Source organism: Rhipicephalus sanguineus, chromosome 1 (assembly GCF_013339695.2).
Source record: "Rhipicephalus sanguineus isolate Rsan-2018 chromosome 1, BIME_Rsan_1.4, whole genome shotgun sequence".
Taxonomy (NCBI): domain Eukaryota; kingdom Metazoa; phylum Arthropoda; class Arachnida; order Ixodida; family Ixodidae; genus Rhipicephalus; species Rhipicephalus sanguineus.
The window spans coordinates 173,143,040-173,162,048 of record NC_051176.1 but is presented as its reverse complement, the minus strand read 5'-3'; the positions used below and the strand labels follow the sequence as shown (position 1 = coordinate 173,162,048).

At 41.0% G+C, this 19,009-nt stretch overlaps 1 protein-coding gene across 1 annotated transcript in view; it reads left to right on the top strand.

Moving 5' to 3' along the window:
• Nucleotides 1-932: 932 nt before the first annotated feature.
• The window catches only part of LOC119402457 (zinc finger CCCH-type with G patch domain-containing protein), a 31,646-nt gene continuing 13,569 nt past the window's right edge, over nt 933-19,009 (top strand). Inside the window, exons 1-8 of the mRNA XM_037669614.2 lie at nt 933-1,109; nt 1,173-1,278; nt 1,342-1,430; nt 2,796-3,017; nt 6,251-6,739; nt 8,148-8,191; nt 11,682-11,746; nt 14,494-14,679. Of these exons, the coding sequence (XP_037525542.1) occupies nt 1,053-1,109; nt 1,173-1,278; nt 1,342-1,430; nt 2,796-3,017; nt 6,251-6,739; nt 8,148-8,191; nt 11,682-11,746; nt 14,494-14,679 (1,258 nt within the window). The 5' untranslated portion in view covers nt 933-1,052. The remainder of the gene's footprint in view (nt 1,110-1,172; nt 1,279-1,341; nt 1,431-2,795; nt 3,018-6,250; nt 6,740-8,147; nt 8,192-11,681; nt 11,747-14,493; nt 14,680-19,009) is intronic.

Below are 19,009 nucleotides of genomic sequence, written 5' to 3'. Positions count from 1 at the left end.
AACAGATTGAAAAAGAAAGTTGCTCGTCAAGGAGAACACTTGAAAAAATTGCAGGCCAATCGAGATGAAATGATGAAATGCCTTTTAACTCACGATTATTCGTAATAGAGCACTTCTTATCATTTCAGGTGAGTCAAGCGGGCAGCCTTCATGGAGACGCCGGTTCATGCTACATTTCGTTTGTGCTGTTTTTACCTATCAACTATGCATCACCTGCACTCTCCATGAAGTTCAATAACATTTGCCTGCCAGCAAATGTCATCAAACTTCATGGAGAGTATATTGAGGCCCACTCTACAAAAGATTGGCACTCCTAGGGCAAACTGTTCATATATGTGGGGTAATCGGCACTTCTAATAACGACTTCAGTATGCAACCTGTAATGTGCAACTATAAAACGCGTTATTTACGGCTTGGTTAGAGTCACTGTCGCGCGTACCAATGCGTCTGTGGAACAGTCAAACACGTCCGTGAAAGCGCTTCTCCGTAAGCGGCTGTCCGGACTCCGGAACAGTGGCGCCAGAGTAGGCGCTAGGAGAACTGGGCCCGAGACGCCGTTTCGGTGTAATGCAATAGGGCGCACCACTTTTTTTTTTATGTAGCGGCCGTGGTATTACTCAATAAGTACATAGTTTCACACTGCACGTTTAAATTACGCGCGCTAGGCGTTCTTCACTGTGACGTCTTTGTAGCAGCTACCCGTTTCGGTTTCAACTTTGGTTTCAACACATTGCGTTTTGACGTTTTGACTATCTAAATGCGTAAGTTACGTGGTTATCGCGGTTTTTGCTAATAAAACTCCGGAATTTAACTTAGCTGTGATGGCTTATACAGGTTAAACTGCGTTAAACTTTTGTAAACGTATGTATGTACTGTTTTTGCGCGCAGCTACTTTTGTTCATTTAGCGTCCATCTGCCTCTCGTCTGGGGACCCTGTGCAAACAAAAAGTCAAGAAAAGAAGTTTCAAGTGCAGCGATGTCGGCGATGTGTATGTTTAGCTTTTACGTCCGTAGCTGTTTCAATGCATAAACCATTCGTTGCCATCTGAGACATGGATACAGGGGAGAAAAAGGCCCTCCATGAATCCCTAAAACAATATGAGCAGCAAGTAAGTCTCTATAATATTTTTTTTTCTCTCTGAAAATTTTCTAAGCGTCGCCATTCATTGCAGCTTGAAGCGGTCGAACTTGCTCTGGCGTCTAGCGCTAGTGAATCTCAGGCTGCTGACTTGCTGGAATTAAAACATAACTTGGAAGAAGTCATTAGCCTTACCCAAGGTAAGTGTGACAAACTGCTAGTTGTCAAGAGATGCGGATCGTGAATTTATCGTCCGCTTCTAGCAACGCTGCGTGGTGCGGTGGACGAAGACTCGACGACAAATCAGAAACAAGTTAACGATGACATCGACGAAGAGTTTGCAAGGTTTCAGGTGAGCGCTTCCGTTCAAACCGTGGCAATACGAGTGACTAGAAGCGTGACCGCTGCTTTAGCGCGTCGTTTTGAACGGAACGCGGTCGTGTTGCGTTCAAGACGCCGCAAAACAGCGCGTTGTTTAGCTTTGCGTAGTGTGCAGATTTTTTTATTTTCACGCTTCTTCACTGGTTTCAAACCCTGTTATAACGAACCGTAATAGGACGTATATATATGCAATCTGGAGGGTGTATTTTCAATGGGCCAAACGCACTTGGGAAGAAAAGAGACAAAACTTAACTTGCGTCAGTCTTTCTCTCTTTAGTCACCAATAAGTGCTGTTATATCTCAACTAAGCTCGAAAACATGAGTTTTTCTTAGAATAACAGAGAGCTGAGCTAGTTGGTAAGTATTCATTCTAAAAAGACAGGGCGTGCAAACACGGACACAAGAAAGAAGTCAGGACACCACAAACGCCGGCGTTTGTGGTGTCCTGACTTCTTTCTTGTGTCCGTGTTTGCACGCCCTGTCTTTTTAGAATGAGTTTTTCCGGCCATGGCGACTGCATTTAGATGAGGATGAAATGCAAAAAGAGTCGTGTACTTCGATTTAGGGGTATGTTAACCCCTTGTTGTGAACAATAGCATGCCTCATATTTGTATTGCCGTGTTAACAAGAACAACTCCAGGATTTAATTTTTTTTGCTGTTATCACTGATATTGAAACTGCCACAAATATTTGTTAATATTTAATAGAGAATTTTAATATTAATACTAATTGAATAACAAATTGATATGCAGTACTTTGTATATTTGCACACCCTTTCTGTATTCCGAGCAAGAACTTACCTATCAGATTACTTTATAAATCTACTACTTCATTTCACCTATGCAGGATGACCTTGTTTCTTTTCTTTTCCTTTTTTGTTATGCATTAACATGCAAATGCCTTTTTTTTTAGCCTTTAGTGACAGACAGTAACAGTTTCTAAAGTTATTTTGTGAATTTTACTTTGAAGAGGCGAAGTTTGTTCACAAAAATTATGGAAAAAAAAATGTTCCTCCTTTGCTAAGCATTAAGTCGTGGCCTGTGCCATTAAAAAAAATTGATGACACTTTTTTTCTTTTTTGCGTCAGTGCACATTTTTGTTCTTGTTCATTATGGTGGTATTGTAGAGGCCAATATTAGCAATACATTATAAATTGATTGTGTTCATAGAGTTGCGGTGGCATAATATGGGGCATAATGCAGTTATTACAAAGCTTCACTGGGAAGAAAAATTATAAACTTAGTTGTACTGGACAATGTCATGTCCAACATGACAGGGAGAGAAAAGCATGCTAGACAAATGGGTATCAGTAAATGTATTTTCTCATTTCATATAGGCAGAGATGGCAAGTCTTGGTGCTTCATCAGGACCCCAAGATCCAGCAGTCACTGCTGCCGAGGACCATTCTAAAGAGCTTGCAGAACTTGTGGACCATCTAGAAGGCTCTAATGTGAAGGCACCATTTTCCAAAGACTGGGGACAAATGTCATACCACAGTGCTGTTGTTCTCTCAGTCAATGCTTCTGACATCACTCATGTTGATGACATCAAAGTGAATGTGAGTGAATTATTGCAGCATAGTTTGCATTTATCTTAAAAGCAGACTTGACAGGTTGGCTTAATGGGGTACAGACACCAATTTTTGAAGTCAAGTTTACTCTGTCATACAAATATCCTTATACAGAGACTTCTCTGAGGAAGTGTGAAGCTCAGTAAATGCCGATAAGATATTTTATCTTGAAATTAAAGGTTATTTTTGCATGGCACACCCACTGACATTGACACTAGCCTGACGTCAGGCTACAGTGTCAATTCTGGTGACTTGCGCGCCGGTATGGCTAGTTGTGATGATGTCAGATGCCTAAACATACAAAATGGGCCGCTTGTGCATCGCCATGGAGCCACGCAGCAAAGTGGCCGTGGAATACCGGGTCGTGATGTCAGGGTGCAGTAGGAACCGAAACTAGCTTTTAAGATGTAATTGATTTTTCAGGGTGCACTCACGCTTACCAGTACGTTTTCCAGGCTTTTGAGGACTTGGTCTTTCATTTGACGCAAAAAAAAAGGACAACTGAAAATTTTCGTGTCGGTACCACTTTAATGTTGTTGTGTTGACACTTACTGAGAGCCTTGTTCAACTGTTACCACAGTCCCTGAATGTCATTTTACAAATCAGCAAGCATCCTTTGAAGTTTGGATTGTAAGCTAGTTGGTTTGAAGCAATTATTGGGACAATAGTGCTGAAGGAAAAGAAATTGTGCCTGTATTTGTCGTCTTCCACAAGAGCCTCCGCTTCGTCAGGAAGCGTCAAGCAGTCATTCATTAACCCTTTTTGCGACAGTGGAACACATACGTCCCACTTTTCCGTCTACAGGAAAAATTTTCTCCCATATCACCTGTTGCAATTAGCGAAACGCTAAGTCACTCATATCTTACCCAAGTCTTCATAATCCTGAGGAAAATTCTTTTACCACGCTTTCAAAGGGCGGAAGTAGTGTTAAAATGGCGCTCAATTTCGGCAAATTTTTTATGATAGGTTCTGAATTTTCCTCTTCTTCAGATAGAAATAACCTACCAATCTAAATGCTGGATAATTTCCTCTTTCTGGTTTTTCTGAGAGGCAATTTTAGCTATCAGTCATCACGTATTTTTGTAAATTTGCGCAATAACTTGACTGATAAATGCATCGAAACACAATCCCCTGCGAAATTGCCACGCTCATCCCTCAGCGTAATTGCAGATATTCATGCGGGGAAATATTTTTCTTGATATCATATAACACTTGAAAAGTAGGCACGTATTAAGGGACAACAGCCGTACTAGAAAATTTCGACAGCCAAAGGAAGCACAGGCAAATGTACATAAAAATGAGTCCGTTAGCATATAATTAGCTTTTTCGATCAGAGTGTCAACGCACTTAAACGCCAATATCTTGCATAATCGGGGCTCTACGATGCGGATTTTGATCCTAAACCTTCACACATGAGTTATCAGTTATTGCAATCCAGTAAGGACATTTTTATTGAAAGATATGACTCACACGTGATATTTTTATCAAGAACATTCCTTGAAAAGTTTTGCGGGGGAGGGGGGTGGTGTCGAGACACGCCTCTGATCAGTAAATATTGAGCTGGCGTATGAACACTAGTTGCGTTGAAATATCTTTGAGTGGAGGTGAGTATCAACGTGAGCTGTCATAAGGCTGATAGTAATGCTGCAGTTGAGTAGTTATCGCCATAGGTCAGCAAAAATATTTGCTCACTCATACTCGCTGAAGAAATATATTTTGTGCTTAGGGCTCACCCGGACTCAGACTCACCAAATTTTCCTCAACCAGACTCACTCAGACTAAAACTCACAGCTCGATCTGAGTCTGAGTGAGTCGGAGTGGGTCGACTCATGAGTGAGTTTGCCGACCTATGCACATGATAATGAGTGGGTGCACTCGTGTTGTAGTGTGGTATAAAAGAAAGCAGTTGCTCTTACCAGTTGAACAAAGCTCGTTTCCACACTTCTAGCAGTACGTACGCCATGGAGGTTTTCGTGCAGCCAGGAAAGTTGCAGCGCCTTTTCACATCAGGTTGAACATTTGAAGGAGAGAGAGTAAAACGTCTTTATTATTAATATTGGAATTGAGCTAGGAGCATGGGAGGATCCCCTAGTCCAGGGTCCCTAGGATGATTCCGGCAATGTGTCGAGCCCGTTGTATTATGGCTCGGAGGACCTCAGGAGGAGGAAACAGGTCGCAACAAAGCAAATAAAATTTGTGGAAAAATAGAGCTAAATGCAGCCACAGACTAAACAAAGCTTGTGTAACTTTAGAGCAGGCAGAACTACTTTTATTACACGTTCCAGGCTCGGTCAAGAAACGAAGAGGAAGAGGATCGCAAGCGCACAAGAGGCGGGGACGCTCGGAACTGAGGGCAGAGTGAAATGTGTAATGAAACGCCACCACGATGCACGGTGTTTTAGCGGTATGGCCCGAAATTCAGAGTGTAAAAGTAGAGATGTGAGGGTATACCCGGGATGAGGTGACGCGGTAGCACGCGAAAACACCGAGCTCCTATGAGAAAATTTGGACATAGACTGAAAAACATGCTGTACACATATTGAATCAAAATGGATTTACACTCACGGTCGTCATCAGTCCCGGAAGCTTGCTGTCTTCACTATCAGAAAAAACTACTCTGCCATAGAAGCATTTAGGGCCCATTTCCATTTCTGAGGAGAACTAACCCCATGTACACGTTGTTGCATTTGTTCAACATAGCAACGTTCCGTCGCCAGGAACAAACTATTACGAGAAGACAATATTTTTTAGAACCTACACAATCAGGAGGATGTGTAGCAGGGCTTAAGAATTTTTTCCACTCTTTATCGCGTTAAGCAATGCACTTATAATGGGCAAAACTTACCTGTATCACTGCACACTGGCACGTGCAACGTCTGCCGTGGATGTTTTCAAAATAGTCACACGGGATGAGCACTGATGGCAACACAAGACATTGTCTTTTTCAAAGCAATGTTGCGGAAATGCAACAATACGTACAGACGGCTTAAAACAGGCTTTCCTTTTGTCTTATTTGCCATTTCTTGGAATGTTGCGAAAATGCAACAATGTGCAGTAAAGGGTTAAGTAAAAATTATTTTTTACACCGTAATATGCCATCATTACTTCAAACTTTTAATCATTACGCTGTTTTGTGCGATGTTGGCCTTTCTTATCGCCTTATTTTTATTCATGTTCTTTATTCTTCACTTTGGTTCAGTGTCCTTTTTCTACCATTACAGGTTATGTTCACCCACCCTACTGTATCAGCCATGAAGCCGTGTTCGTTCTTCCTTGAAGGTCGCTGCAAGTTTAGCGAGGAACGATGTCGCTTCTCTCATGGCCATGCTGTTGCACTGTCCGAGCTGCGTGAATATTCTGAGCCCAGCTTCAGCACTTTGAAACCTGGCTCACCATGTCTTGTGAAGAGTGACAAAGATGGCCTCTGGCAACTGGCTGCCTTGGAGTCCATTGGAGAACGGCAAGATGAGGTCGCGGTCCGTCTTTCTCATTCTGGGAAAACAGTGTCCATTGCAGTTGAGGACGTCTTTCCTTTGGAAGACAATGGAGCAGTGGAAAGCTCAGATTCTGATAGTGACTCTCAGCCAGCCTCTGATGCTGTGCCACTTACCGGTGGCTGCGAAGATGATCAGGAGGGTGTGCCTGTTGTTGCCTGGTCTCCAAGCACGGCATCAGGTTTGCCTCTTGGAGCTTGGGAGAAGCACACAAAGGTATTAACATTCACTTGCTCCAGAATATTCTGAATTCCCAAAGGAAATTGGAGATATCTGATGATTGTATGATATATGTGCACCTGTATGGTCTTTTGAAATTGAAAATAAAATTAAAAATTTTAATTCATAGCAGCAAAAGCTGTATGTGCATATGGTATGAGAAATATTGATGTGACCTGTTTTGGTTTAAACTTCTCACTGCTAGGATGCTTTTATAATCTGCATAAGAAGTATTTTTCTTTTCTATTTTGGGTAGGGTTCTTAAATTTTTGTGTTTTTCATTTGCCGCTGACTGTACATAAATGTCTGTCAAAGTGATAGGGGAAGGAGACCACACAGCTCGAATTTTAAAGCAGGCTGCTTGATATGCAGAAGGTTGTCGGTTCAAATATTACTAATGTGGTGTTGTTTCACTTGGGTAAAATTTTGTAACAATAAGCAAACGTGACTGCAATAATAAAGTGAAAAATTTCCCTCAGTAGTAGGCAGCAAGAAGGGTTCGTCTCATACTGCGCAGGCTGTAGCAGTCTCTCTGAAGGCAGATATCTGAGCTATTCTTCAGCAGGGAAAGCCATCAGTCAGCAGTTGGTGTTTTCGATTGAGCTTCCTCCCAAGAAATTACCTAGCCCACTGGTGTTTAGCTTTAGCAGTACAACAAGAGGAATACATGACAAAATAAACTTGGCAAGGGTGGATTTTTGGCCTTGTTGGTGCGACATATTCATGTTGTAAAGCACAGAACTGAAATGACAAGGACGGGACAGGGAGTAACACACACACAAGCGCTAACTTTCAACAAAGTTATCTAACTTTCAACAAATTGTTGAAAGTTAGGGCTTGTGTGTGTTTGTTACTCCCTGTCCTGTTCTTGTCGTTTCAGTTCCGCGCTTTACAATATGAATATGACAAAATATATTTAGTCTGATATGGCCGGTGGCCTTTGCATTACCACTGGCCGTATCAAAACTTTTCCTCAGCAGGGGAAGCCATCAATCAGCAGTTGGTGTTTTCAATTGAGCTTCCTCCCAAGGAATTACCTAGCCCACTGGTGCTTTGCTTTAGCAGTAAAACAAAAATGAGGAATACATGACAAAATATATTTAGTCTGATATGGCCGGTGGCCTCTGCAGTACCCGATCTTGCTTAGTCAAAATACGAAACCTAAGCTTAAATGCACCAGATATCTAACTCTAATGTTATCATTCAATTTCTCTCCATTTTGCTTTATCATGGCTTTGAAAAGAAAAAAAATTCACCAGCTTACCTTGGCATTAACTTTTTTTTTTAGTTCATTAAATAAATGTGCCCCCCCTCACCATTTCTTCCTATTATTCTTGCATATTTGTCCTGCATAAAGCCTACCAGATCCTGATGGGTCCTTGAATTTATTTTGCTTTGTCCTCAGGGTATTGGTTCCAAACTGATGGAGAAAATGGGCTATGTTTGGGGGTAAGTTGACATGAGTGTTTGCTCTAGCTTGTGTTGTACTTGCACTTCTTTCCACATAAAGTGTGGATTGGGTGCATGTTGAAGCATTGTGCCTGGTACATGGAGCTGTTAGGAGAATGGGTTGGGATGTGCTTTTATGTATCTAACAAAAAATGGGCAGTGTCTGAAAATGAAGAGAGTGGGTGACAGTATACCTAATGCAATATTGTGTGCAGTGCAGTGTTATGTGAACACTGTGCCTGTTGCTTGTAGAACATGATGTCAAAGTGGAAACTGAGAGCATTGTTATACAGTAAAAGCTTGTTAATTCGACCCTCGTTAATTCAGAAAATCTGATAATTCGGATGTGTTCTTCAGTCCCAGCCAACATATACATCGTTTAATGGGATCAAACTCGTTAATTCAATCATAATTGGTCACAACCCAGTTAATTCGGAAAATCCAGGGAGTGTGCAGAGCGCGGAGTGCCATGAATATGCGGTGCAAAAGAACGAAGACGACGTTCGCGGACAACTAAAATGAGGCGGCGCAGTCCGCACCGCCATTGTCATCATTACGAACTGCACGGTAACGACTGGAAAGCCAGAACGCTTTATGCCTATTTACCACCACGTGTGATACCTTGTTGGCCACGGGTGTTCAAAAGGCGTGGTCACTATCCACAATCGCATTGCTGGCGACCAAGACTTCAGCTGCTGTGGCAAATTTTTTTCATTTACTTGGGGAAAAAATATGATTGCGTGCGCGTGGTGGTGGTAGTAGTAATTAGGGTGGGGTGCAGAGCACATTTTGGGCTAATTAAGGCATGGGGGGTCTTGCGCTGCAGTCGCATTGTGAAAGAAGTCGCGGGATGACAAAAATTGCAGTTTTTGCGCTGCTCTTATGCAAAATCAGTAGAGCATCTATGTAATCATCAAGAAAATGAAAGTTTATTGATGTAATAGACATTTGTCTGTTTTCTTGATACTTTCCATAATTCGCAATTTGACTAATTTGGACATTTTTTTCAGTCCCGTGAAATCCGACTTAACGACCTTTTACTGTACTCCCAAGAGTGCACTACTATATGTATATTTTTTTGGTCTGTCACTCGCAACTGTTTAGTGTTGCAATGATCACATTTATGATGACAGTTTCGTGCTGTGTCTTTTTTCTTTACAAATTTGCCTAAGGAGTGCTTGCTTTTTTTTGTATATAACTAGTGGAATAACATGTGACAGAAAATGTTCTGGGAATAAAAGCTAGTTAATTGGTATAACAGCACAAACGTGACAAGAAAACCAAGAAGACATAGGACAGAGTCTTCTTGGTTTCTTGTTGTCAGGTACAATTGCTTTTAAACAGCCTGCATCCTATTTTCAGTACAAAAGCAATAGCTTCTGAAAACGCAGAACAAACACATACCACGGAAGAACAGGACAAGGCTGGGTTCACCACATTCGACTCATTGTAACTTGTGAGGAACTGAAATAATGTAACATTTTTTTTTACGCAGAATGTTAAGACAACAGCCTTGACTTTAATCAGAGATTTTCATAAAAATTAATACAGGAATTTTTTAAAATAAAAATGATTTTCAAACTTCGGCATTTTCGGTAAACCACACACATTTCAGCACAATTTTGAAGCATAACGGTGCATGAGAAAGCCACGAAAATTATCTCAAAGGAAAGTGCAGATATCAAAGTCAGTATCTACCGAGTTTTATTATCCTCAGTTTAACTTCTCCAGCAGTGAATTCCTGAATTACAGGTATTTTGGGCCATTTATCTTGTTCATGAATTTTTTTTCTCGAAATTCCTTCCACAGCTATGGGAAATAAAATGTTCATAAGATTGCATTTCGCTCTTTGTTTGGAGTGAATATTGTGACCAAGAAGTATACAGTCTTTTCGCTAGGTGCATTAAAAATTCAGAAATTGTTAAATTGGCTGAAAGGTGTGTTTGGTGGCCAAATTTGTACATTTTTTAGGTGAACAAATTTATTTTCACAAAACTACCTTCATAATTGTTGTTATGGGTCCAAAACCTATGTGTTAAGTAAATTTCATCAAAATTGGGAATGGTGACCAGGACCTTGTGTTCGTCCTTATCTGGACACACTCAGGTGGTGATGCTTCATAAACCCAGCAACCAAAAAAAAAGAAGTGGTCAGAGCTTGCAACATTAAAGTGGACCCTTATTGCACGTGTGTCAGGGCACAGTCCTTAACTTTAGAAAGAAAGTGATTAGCCTAATCGGAGGCAGTCAGTGGTGTCGATAGACTAGGGAAGGAAGCTTTGCACATGCTAATGACTATACATTTCTCATTTTTTCTTAAAAGTAAACAGTTTGTAGTTTGTACTAAGCTTCTTGTGTGTGTGCATGTGTTGTAGTTCCAGTCAATTCCTTTTATTGGTTTGTGCAATCAATATGGTGTGTTAAACCAACTAACCCACTGCAGAATGTTACTTACTGAAACAAAGCGGCACAAATGTTTGTTTTGATTGTTGTAACGCCTCAAAACTTCATAATTAGGCTCTCTCTACATTATCTTTTTGAGCAGACAATATGGTGTATTTTTTAACCAAAAAATAGTTTTTTCTGCTTACTTAATATCTTCTTTCATTGAACAATCCTTATATGAAATAGAGGAAAGAAAAGATGCAAAAGTTTTGTCTATATTGCAGTGTGAAAGAAATGGCTGTAAAGTATATATAACTGTTTCAATTAAATTATAATCAATTCCAGTACTTTAAAAAGTTTGCTGAGCCTCATGTCAGAGCATTGCCTGAAATAGGGACATTGTTCACGTGTTTGTTCAGAATTGAAAGGAAATTAACATTTCTGTCTTGGTTTCTAGAACATTTGCTTGTATGTACAGAATGAACAGCTCATCTCTATATCAAAACATGTAACAGAGCTCTAGCAAACTGGTTTGGAACATTACATTTTTCACATTACAGGGACAGCTTAGTAAAAGGAACAGCAGGGCATTTAGGTCCCTATTTCTCAACGAGCATTCAGTGTCTCCTTCTAATTAGAAATTTTCTCTTGCAACACTCAAATTGTAACACAAAGATTCCTTTATTTTTTGAGGGGCCACATAGGCACATGCAACACCCATTTGTCACTGCTATTCTTTCAATCTTTCTTTCCCTGTTCCCTTCCCCCTAGTGTAGGGTAGCAAACAAAAAGTTTCAATTCTGATCAGCCTCCCTTCATTCCCCTCATTTTTATCCGATCTCGCTTGGTGTACCATGAAGACACATTGAAAAATAAGTGTTAAGATTCTTGTGCAAATAGTACAAGCTATATTTCTTAATGATAGCTGTGCACATTTTAAAATACAATAACCTGTGAATGATTTGGTAAGCATTGCGTATTTTATTATGAAATAGTTACATATTCGTTTCTTGCTAGAACTGTAAAAATTCCAGCAAGAATATAAGGTTGAGTTTTTTGGTCCTTTTTTCCCATTTAATAGTTGCATCCTTTTTTTGCCTTATCAGGCAAGGACTTGGCATTAGGGGCAATGGTAGAACTGAACCAGTTGAGGCTGTTGTGCTACCTGCTGGTAAGAAACAACTTATTTTCTTCTTTTTTTAAACCTGAAAAGCATTTCAACACTAACACAAGCACAGAGATCATGTCGCTCCCTTGTAAAAATTCTGATCCGCAATGACTTCAAGTATTGCAAGTCTTTTACCTGACGGAATCAGGTGGCTTGAAGATTACTGATGGCCCTGTGTTCAGCATAAGTGAAGAGTTAAGGAACAAATTTTCTTGAGACTGCCTTGTTCTTTGAAGTACTTGTCAAAGTTGGCCCCATGCCCATATCAAATAACAAGGAACACTGCATGCCTTGTTGAGTTGTAATGTATGGCGACTGCAATGATTATGCCGGCACATGTTGGGAAGACTGGAATGAGACTAAAAAAAAAAGTGAAAAGCATCAGCATGGACAAGCGTTCACCTGCATTGCCTGGTGTCCTTTTCGTCTTGTCCTGCATGCTCCACAGCTTACATGTATAATTTCGTATGAGCTGATATACTACACTGCAAGTTAGTGATGTAGTTACCATGTTGCATTCATAAAAACGAAAGGTAAAACACCAATGCTTGCTGTGTCATAACTTCCATAAGTGCAATGCTAGCATGCAGTGCTATATTGCAGTTCTCTCTCATTGGCAGCATTTCTGTGACTAGCTGGTGGTAGCTAAAAGTGAATACCGAACAGATTTAAATTTCCAGAAAGGTTGGAATGAAGCCAAGAATACCTGAAAACTACACCTGTTGAGTTTGCAGATATTTGCAGAGACAGTGGTGCAGTTTCTGCACAATGTGGAGTCGGAAGCTTTTATCTTTCTTTGAGTTATTGTACGCCTTGCAGCAACTCCTCTTAAAAAAAAAATTGTGTAATAGTGAAACTGATAAATAAATATAAGTGCCATATCAAGGACCTGGCAATGTATTTTCTGTATCTGAGAGCCGTGCCAATGTTATGCTCATTTTGTTGAGTTGTCTGTATGGTTGTAAGGTATACCTGCAAGTGCATGGTGTATCTTATATGATGAAGTAAAATTTTCACTCATAAAATCGCAACCCTGCATTTCTTTAGAAAATCGAAGTTTGGATATTTATGGCATGGGGGGGGGGGAAAGCCTCATCTAAACTTTTCCAAGAGATGGCAAACGCGTGAGGGGGAGACAGAAAATTAAGTGGGTAGATGAGATTAAGAAGTTTGTAGGTATATCGTGGCAGCAGAAAGCGCAGGACCGGGTTGATTGTCGGAACATGGGAGAGGCCTTTTCCCTGCAGTGGGCGTAGACAGGCTGATGATGATGATGATGAAACTTTTTCACAAGAAAAAAAAATTCATGCTATAAGGGGTCACATTGTTATTGAGGAAACACATTTCTTTGTGTTTTGAAAATTTTCATGACTGTGTAATACTAAGTGCTCAGATTGATGTCTGTACTTTGAGGCATGCGACTATGATTGTTATTTTGAAATTCTAGGAATTGAGAATTTGTTTTTGTAGTGCGGACTCTTGTGAATCATATGTTTAACTAATCATAATTTTTTATCATATGTGTGCTTTATACCCATAGTTTCTTTCTTGGTAAAATAATTCATAAACATTGCTGGCATAGCTGCTGTAACTTTTTAGGGGATGTTCTGAGGCTTAGTTCTGACATTTTTTTTTTAATTGAGAACTGGGGACATCACTGTATTAATGTTTTTAGTACACAGCATATGTTGAAAAAGCTGCATTCTGAATTCATTTTTCAGCCATTGATTGTAGTAAAGGGAAACTAAAGGCAAATGTTAAGTCGACATTGATTGCTGAAATAGCGTTCCAGAGACCTCGTAGTGCTTGTTTCTTGCCAAGGAAATGCTTATTTTGAAAGAAAATCACATTTTAGTGGTCCGCACAGCGTTAACGCCCTTCGAATTGCCCGCCTGGAAAGGGCCTCCTGACGTAGTAGTTGCCTTGCCCGATGTTGCCCACCTTTACTGCCCGGCAGCCGATGCTGCAGTTTCTGCTCTGAAGGGCGCATTACAAGCCTTGCCCAAGTTGTGGTTGATCTCGTAATCCTCTGCACGAAAGTGCAGCGAGCACACAGGCAGATTTTTTGGTTGTTTAGCACACTGTCGCAGAGGCATGGCACTCGGCCACTTCGGCGTAGTGGTTTATTTGCGGCACCCATTGGAAAGTCACGTCGGTTTCTTTGCTGCAGCTGCTGTTGTTCAAGTGGCGCACACGATTCAGGCACCCGGCATCATAATAGGGATGGGGAATTTTGTCGAACTTTCCGTTAGAGCGACTTTCATGAGTGTGCAAAGCACACGCGACAGTACGCGATAACGAAACTACCACTGAGATGCGACTGCGCGAGCAGAGAGCAGCCCGGCGAAAATGGAACTGTTAAACCACCCGCGCTGTTCTCCTTGGTAACGCCAGGTTCTTTTTTCCATGAATGAAACAGAAACGCAGAATCAGCATTTTATTACGTCTTGTAATGTATTGAATGTTACTTTTTTATTATAAGTAGTTTGAGTACTAGTGATTAATTGTACTCGAGACTCTTGACATCATTGGGCTCATTCCAAAATGTCCCACTAGTGGAGCATATCGTGTCCTACATTTACCTTAATTTCTCCATTAGTAACGCACTGTTGTTGATAATCTGGACGTTTTAGACGTTCGCAAACATTCACCTTTCACTCTGACATAAATTGTTATTTGCCTTTAGTGTCCCTTTAATGAGACATGTGTCATAGCAGCACTGAAATTGTTATTGTCATGTTATGCTCCAGGAAAGTCACTTGACAAATGCATGGAACTGAAGGAACTGGGCATGACGCAGGATTCTGCCAAAGTACAAAGAAAGATGCTGCTTAAAATGAAGAGAGAGGAAGAGAAGATTGAAAGGCGGTATCACAAAGCAGCAAAATCTGAATCAGTGTTTGACTTTTTAAATTGTCAGATATTTTCAAAAAAAGGTGAGTACTTTTACTTGGCCCTATCCAATAAGTGTTCCAATTCTAGGTAGGATATTTTTGATAGAAGCCGCTGAAAGGCTTCATATTATTATTTGTGCAAACACTCCACAAAGCTTTTTTCCTTATGTCTAGTCTAAATGTGCACTCACTTTACATTCAGGGTAATGACTCTGGTGCAATAGCTTTTTTTTCTTTTGTCCTGGGCTTTAGGCTTTGCTGCAAGACACTTAAAGGAACCCCCAGTGCTAAATCTTGAGCGATAAGTGAACGACTGAGGTATATTTTAAGTGGTTTTCCTTATGCACTCACATTGCAAAGTGATTCAGCGCATACAGCAATTATATACAATATATGCAATTGGGCTCCATTAATGAAAATTGGTTAGGCTCCTCACAGCAGTGTGGATGCAAAAGATAAAATGAACACCTGCATACAGGTACATATGAGTTTTTTGGCTTTTTATGTTTTCTGCCTAGTCACATTGAACATTGTATTAGCGATAATGCTTTATGTATTTTGTAGCTCCTAGATATCAGCATCATTATGTGCTTTTATATTCGCAAATAAGGGTACATTGTTACTGACTAAAAGATAGGTCCTTGTAGCACTGCTGCTGCAAGGCTAAGATTGTCATGTTGATTTGCAGTAGACCTTCATTTTGGATATAAATTTACACTCAAAACTGCATGTAGCCACTTCTTCCCTCTCATGTACATGCACAAATGCACATGCACATACACACAGAGAGAAACAGATTTGAAACATTTTGAAAAATCAAATACAGTAAAAGCTCGTTAATTCGACTCTCGTTAATTCGGAAAATCGGTTAATTCGGACACGTCATCTGGTCCCTGTAAATATACGCATCACTCTATGAGACTGGGCGCTCGTTATTTCGGACAGATTTGACCGCAAATCGGATAATTCGGCGACTTTCGGGCCGCTGGCGAGGCTCGAAAACGAAAAAAGAACAATTCGGAACAAAAGTGAAGCTCAAACGCAGCATCGCCATGGACATCAATTATCGACTTGGCTTGGATCGAGACTGGTTGAACGCCTTTTTTTCGCGTGTGGGTTTTGTTGCTTTGGTCCCGTTGGTGTGCTGCATCCAGGGTTGCCGTTGGTGGCTACTTTGCGCCAAATTGGCTACTTTACGACCCAGTCTGGCGACAAAAATTTCAGGTTGGCGCCACGGCTACTTTCTGGCTACTTTGAACCTCTATTTTAGCGCATTCAGTCGCCATTTTTTCTCATTATTTGCAGATAAAATACCGAGCAAGCCTGACGACTACCCTTTGTTTCCAAGCTTTTCTGACGCGTCAGCCAGTGTATGCGCGTGTCTTAGCCCCGCCATGAGTCAGGGGCTCATCGAGGCACCTGAACGCAACGCGGGGTGCCGAGACGGAATGATGAAGTTCTTGTTCGCCTAGTCAGTGTCTCACACCCACTATAGATCAAGAATTCGGTGCTTTTATGAATTTAAATAAAAATAAAGAAATTGGAAATATAACTTACAAATTAAAGATGAAATTTGGGTACGCCTTTTGGCTAAGATCAAAAGTGACGAAATTGCGCGCATGTTGGCATACGCGTGGCTAGCACGCTGTTCACGCTGCCCGCCATCGGTGCTTACGCTATACGAGCCAGTTTTGTCATGCTGATGCACAGCGTGTGTTATCGTGTGACCTTGACAAAAACAGAGATCCCATACAAAATCAAGCTGGACCGGTCATCTTCAAGCAGATATGACTTCTCGAAGCTGGTCGTGCTTGAAGTCGCAGACTTCAAGCACGACCTGCATTTACGATTAATATTCCTACTGAATGGTTGGCTGGAATGTTCCAATCTTACTCTGTCTCTGGCAATTACATCTAATCTATATAGACCACATGCAGGTAATTGTTCATTTATTTGCAACTTGCTTATGGCTTGAAGACCAAGCATGAGGAGAAAATAACTGTGCTCGTATGCCATTTTATTGCTGACGCAAAATGGTATTATATATTGTTCAATAATAAAAACTCTTCATAATACGCTTTTCTGCCATTTGGCTACAAGTTTGGCGATAAGATTAAATGACGTGGCTACTTTGGCTACCTTTAGCTTGAATTCTGGCTCCTTTTCAAATCTACCCAACGGCAACCCTGGCTGCATCGTTGATCGCCGATTTATCGAGGAACGTTTCAGTACGGCTCCTTTAGCTTGATCGTTACTGGTGCTTTTGTGCTGACTTCTCGTGCGACCGCACTCTCCGCCGATGGCAACGCCGGCGAAGCGGCCCAAGTACGAGGCCAAGGACTTCACCACCAAAGTAGAAATTTTGCGTGCTCTGAATAACGGGCTCTCCCGACAAGAAGTGATGAAGAGTGATGAAATGGGATCCTTCAATCGGCGGCAAGAAGCAAGGAACGAGTAACCGTACTTTTATCCGCCAACGTGACGGGAACAGAGCGCTTGCCGCTTCTCATTATCGGAAAGGTTCAAAAGCCACGCTGCTTTAAGGACATCAACAATCTTCCCGTGGATTACCGATTACCGTGCCAACCGAAAAGCGTGGATGACGGGTGAAACTTTTGCGGTCACTGCATACATCATGCGAGCTGCTGAGCACCTTGAAGGGCTCAGAAAAATTGTCCGCGCGAATTTCTGCTCGAAAACAGACAAGCATCCGCGATTACTTTGTTAAGTAAAGGTATGTTGAAAAAACTCGTGCATTTATTGTGTTTATTTCGACCATTCGATAATTCGGACATTCGGTTAATTCGGACATTTTTTCCGGTCCCTAGAAATCCGAATTAACGAGCTTTTACTGTATGTACCACAAGATTTTGGGAAGGGGGGGGGGGAGTTTAACGTACCAAAACCATGATAATGACTATGAGAGACGCTGTAGGGGAGGGCTTCGGAAATTTTGACCACCTTGGGTTCTTTAACATGCACCTAAGTCTTAAGTACACGGGTCTAGCATTTTCGCTTCCATCGAAAAAGCAGCCGCCGTGGCTGGGATTCGATCCCGTGACCTTCGGGTCAGCAGTCGAGCACCTTAGCCACTAGACCACCATGGCGGGTGTACCACAAGATTGGTTGTTGCATTCGTATTACATCTATCTTGAACGGTATTGAATTACATACTGTGGAAATTTGACTGTTTAATAAGTTGCATGAAAAAGAAAACCACAGCACAAAGTACTTATTGCCATAAGGTATAAAGCATATACATGTACAGTGGAAAATTTCTACAGTAGTTGCCTTTGTTTGCTTAACACTGAGGCATCCGTTTTTTTGTAGTGTATCTACATTTTATACAGTTTGTTTCAGCTGACTCTTGCCAAGCAAATTAAAGGAAGGAGGAAAGAGATGCTACGATTAGACCAGCGGTGTTTTTTTTATTGACCGACTTGCGCATGCTGCTCAATTTTTTTGCTAGCATTGCTTGCCTAATTAGTGAAAATTGATTATCCAAAGGACTAATTACTTGCTTAATTACTTCAGACCACATGTGAAATAGTGCATCACTCTTGAAAGAATAAGTTGTTTCCATCTCGCTATGACTTTTAACGTGAAAGAGCTCGTTTTGGGAAATTCTGGTGGTGGCATTGTTGTAAGCGAAAAATCGGTGTTGAAAAAATTGCGGAAAATGCAAATAAAAATCGTGGCCCTGAGCAGGAATCGAACCCAGGTTTTCTGCGTGGAAAGCAGCTGTCCTACCATAGAGCCACGGCAGTGCTTGAAATTGTTTCAGAAAAAACCCTATGCAGGTGTCATGTAGTGCGAGGAGTCGCATTAATGCATGTAAAGTTGTGTGGCAGAAGCGTAAAATCGCTCCAGGCAACACACTGTTTGAACTGCACGAGTGGGTGGTTTAACCCTTCAGACGCCACCTATGAAGAACTGTCTGTAAATGCATCAAATTGACACAACATTAAGGCACTCGATATTCCATTGCAACAAAAATAATTTCATAATATATTGATTTATGTGTTTTATAGTGATTAATCCAAATTAACTTCTGATTAAATATATATTTATCCTGAAGCCATTCATGTTGTGTTTTTGCATATAATAGAATCAAATCTCAGGCTAGAAATGTGGTGCAAATTCGTTTTGGTTTTGTTCATTTTGAAAAAAGAAAAATTATTCTTTTGACGTGGCTCGAGGGAAGCGCCATGTCGAGCGACTCGTCGAGCATGATAGTAGTGCCTTCAGAAAAGTGATCATGTGCAACAGTACACTGTGAAATGAAGTTGAATGAAGACAGTGAGAAGAGGTTTATTAGCGGTGCGTTTCTGCGGTGACTCAATGAACAAACACAGCGAGTCAGGACGGAGCA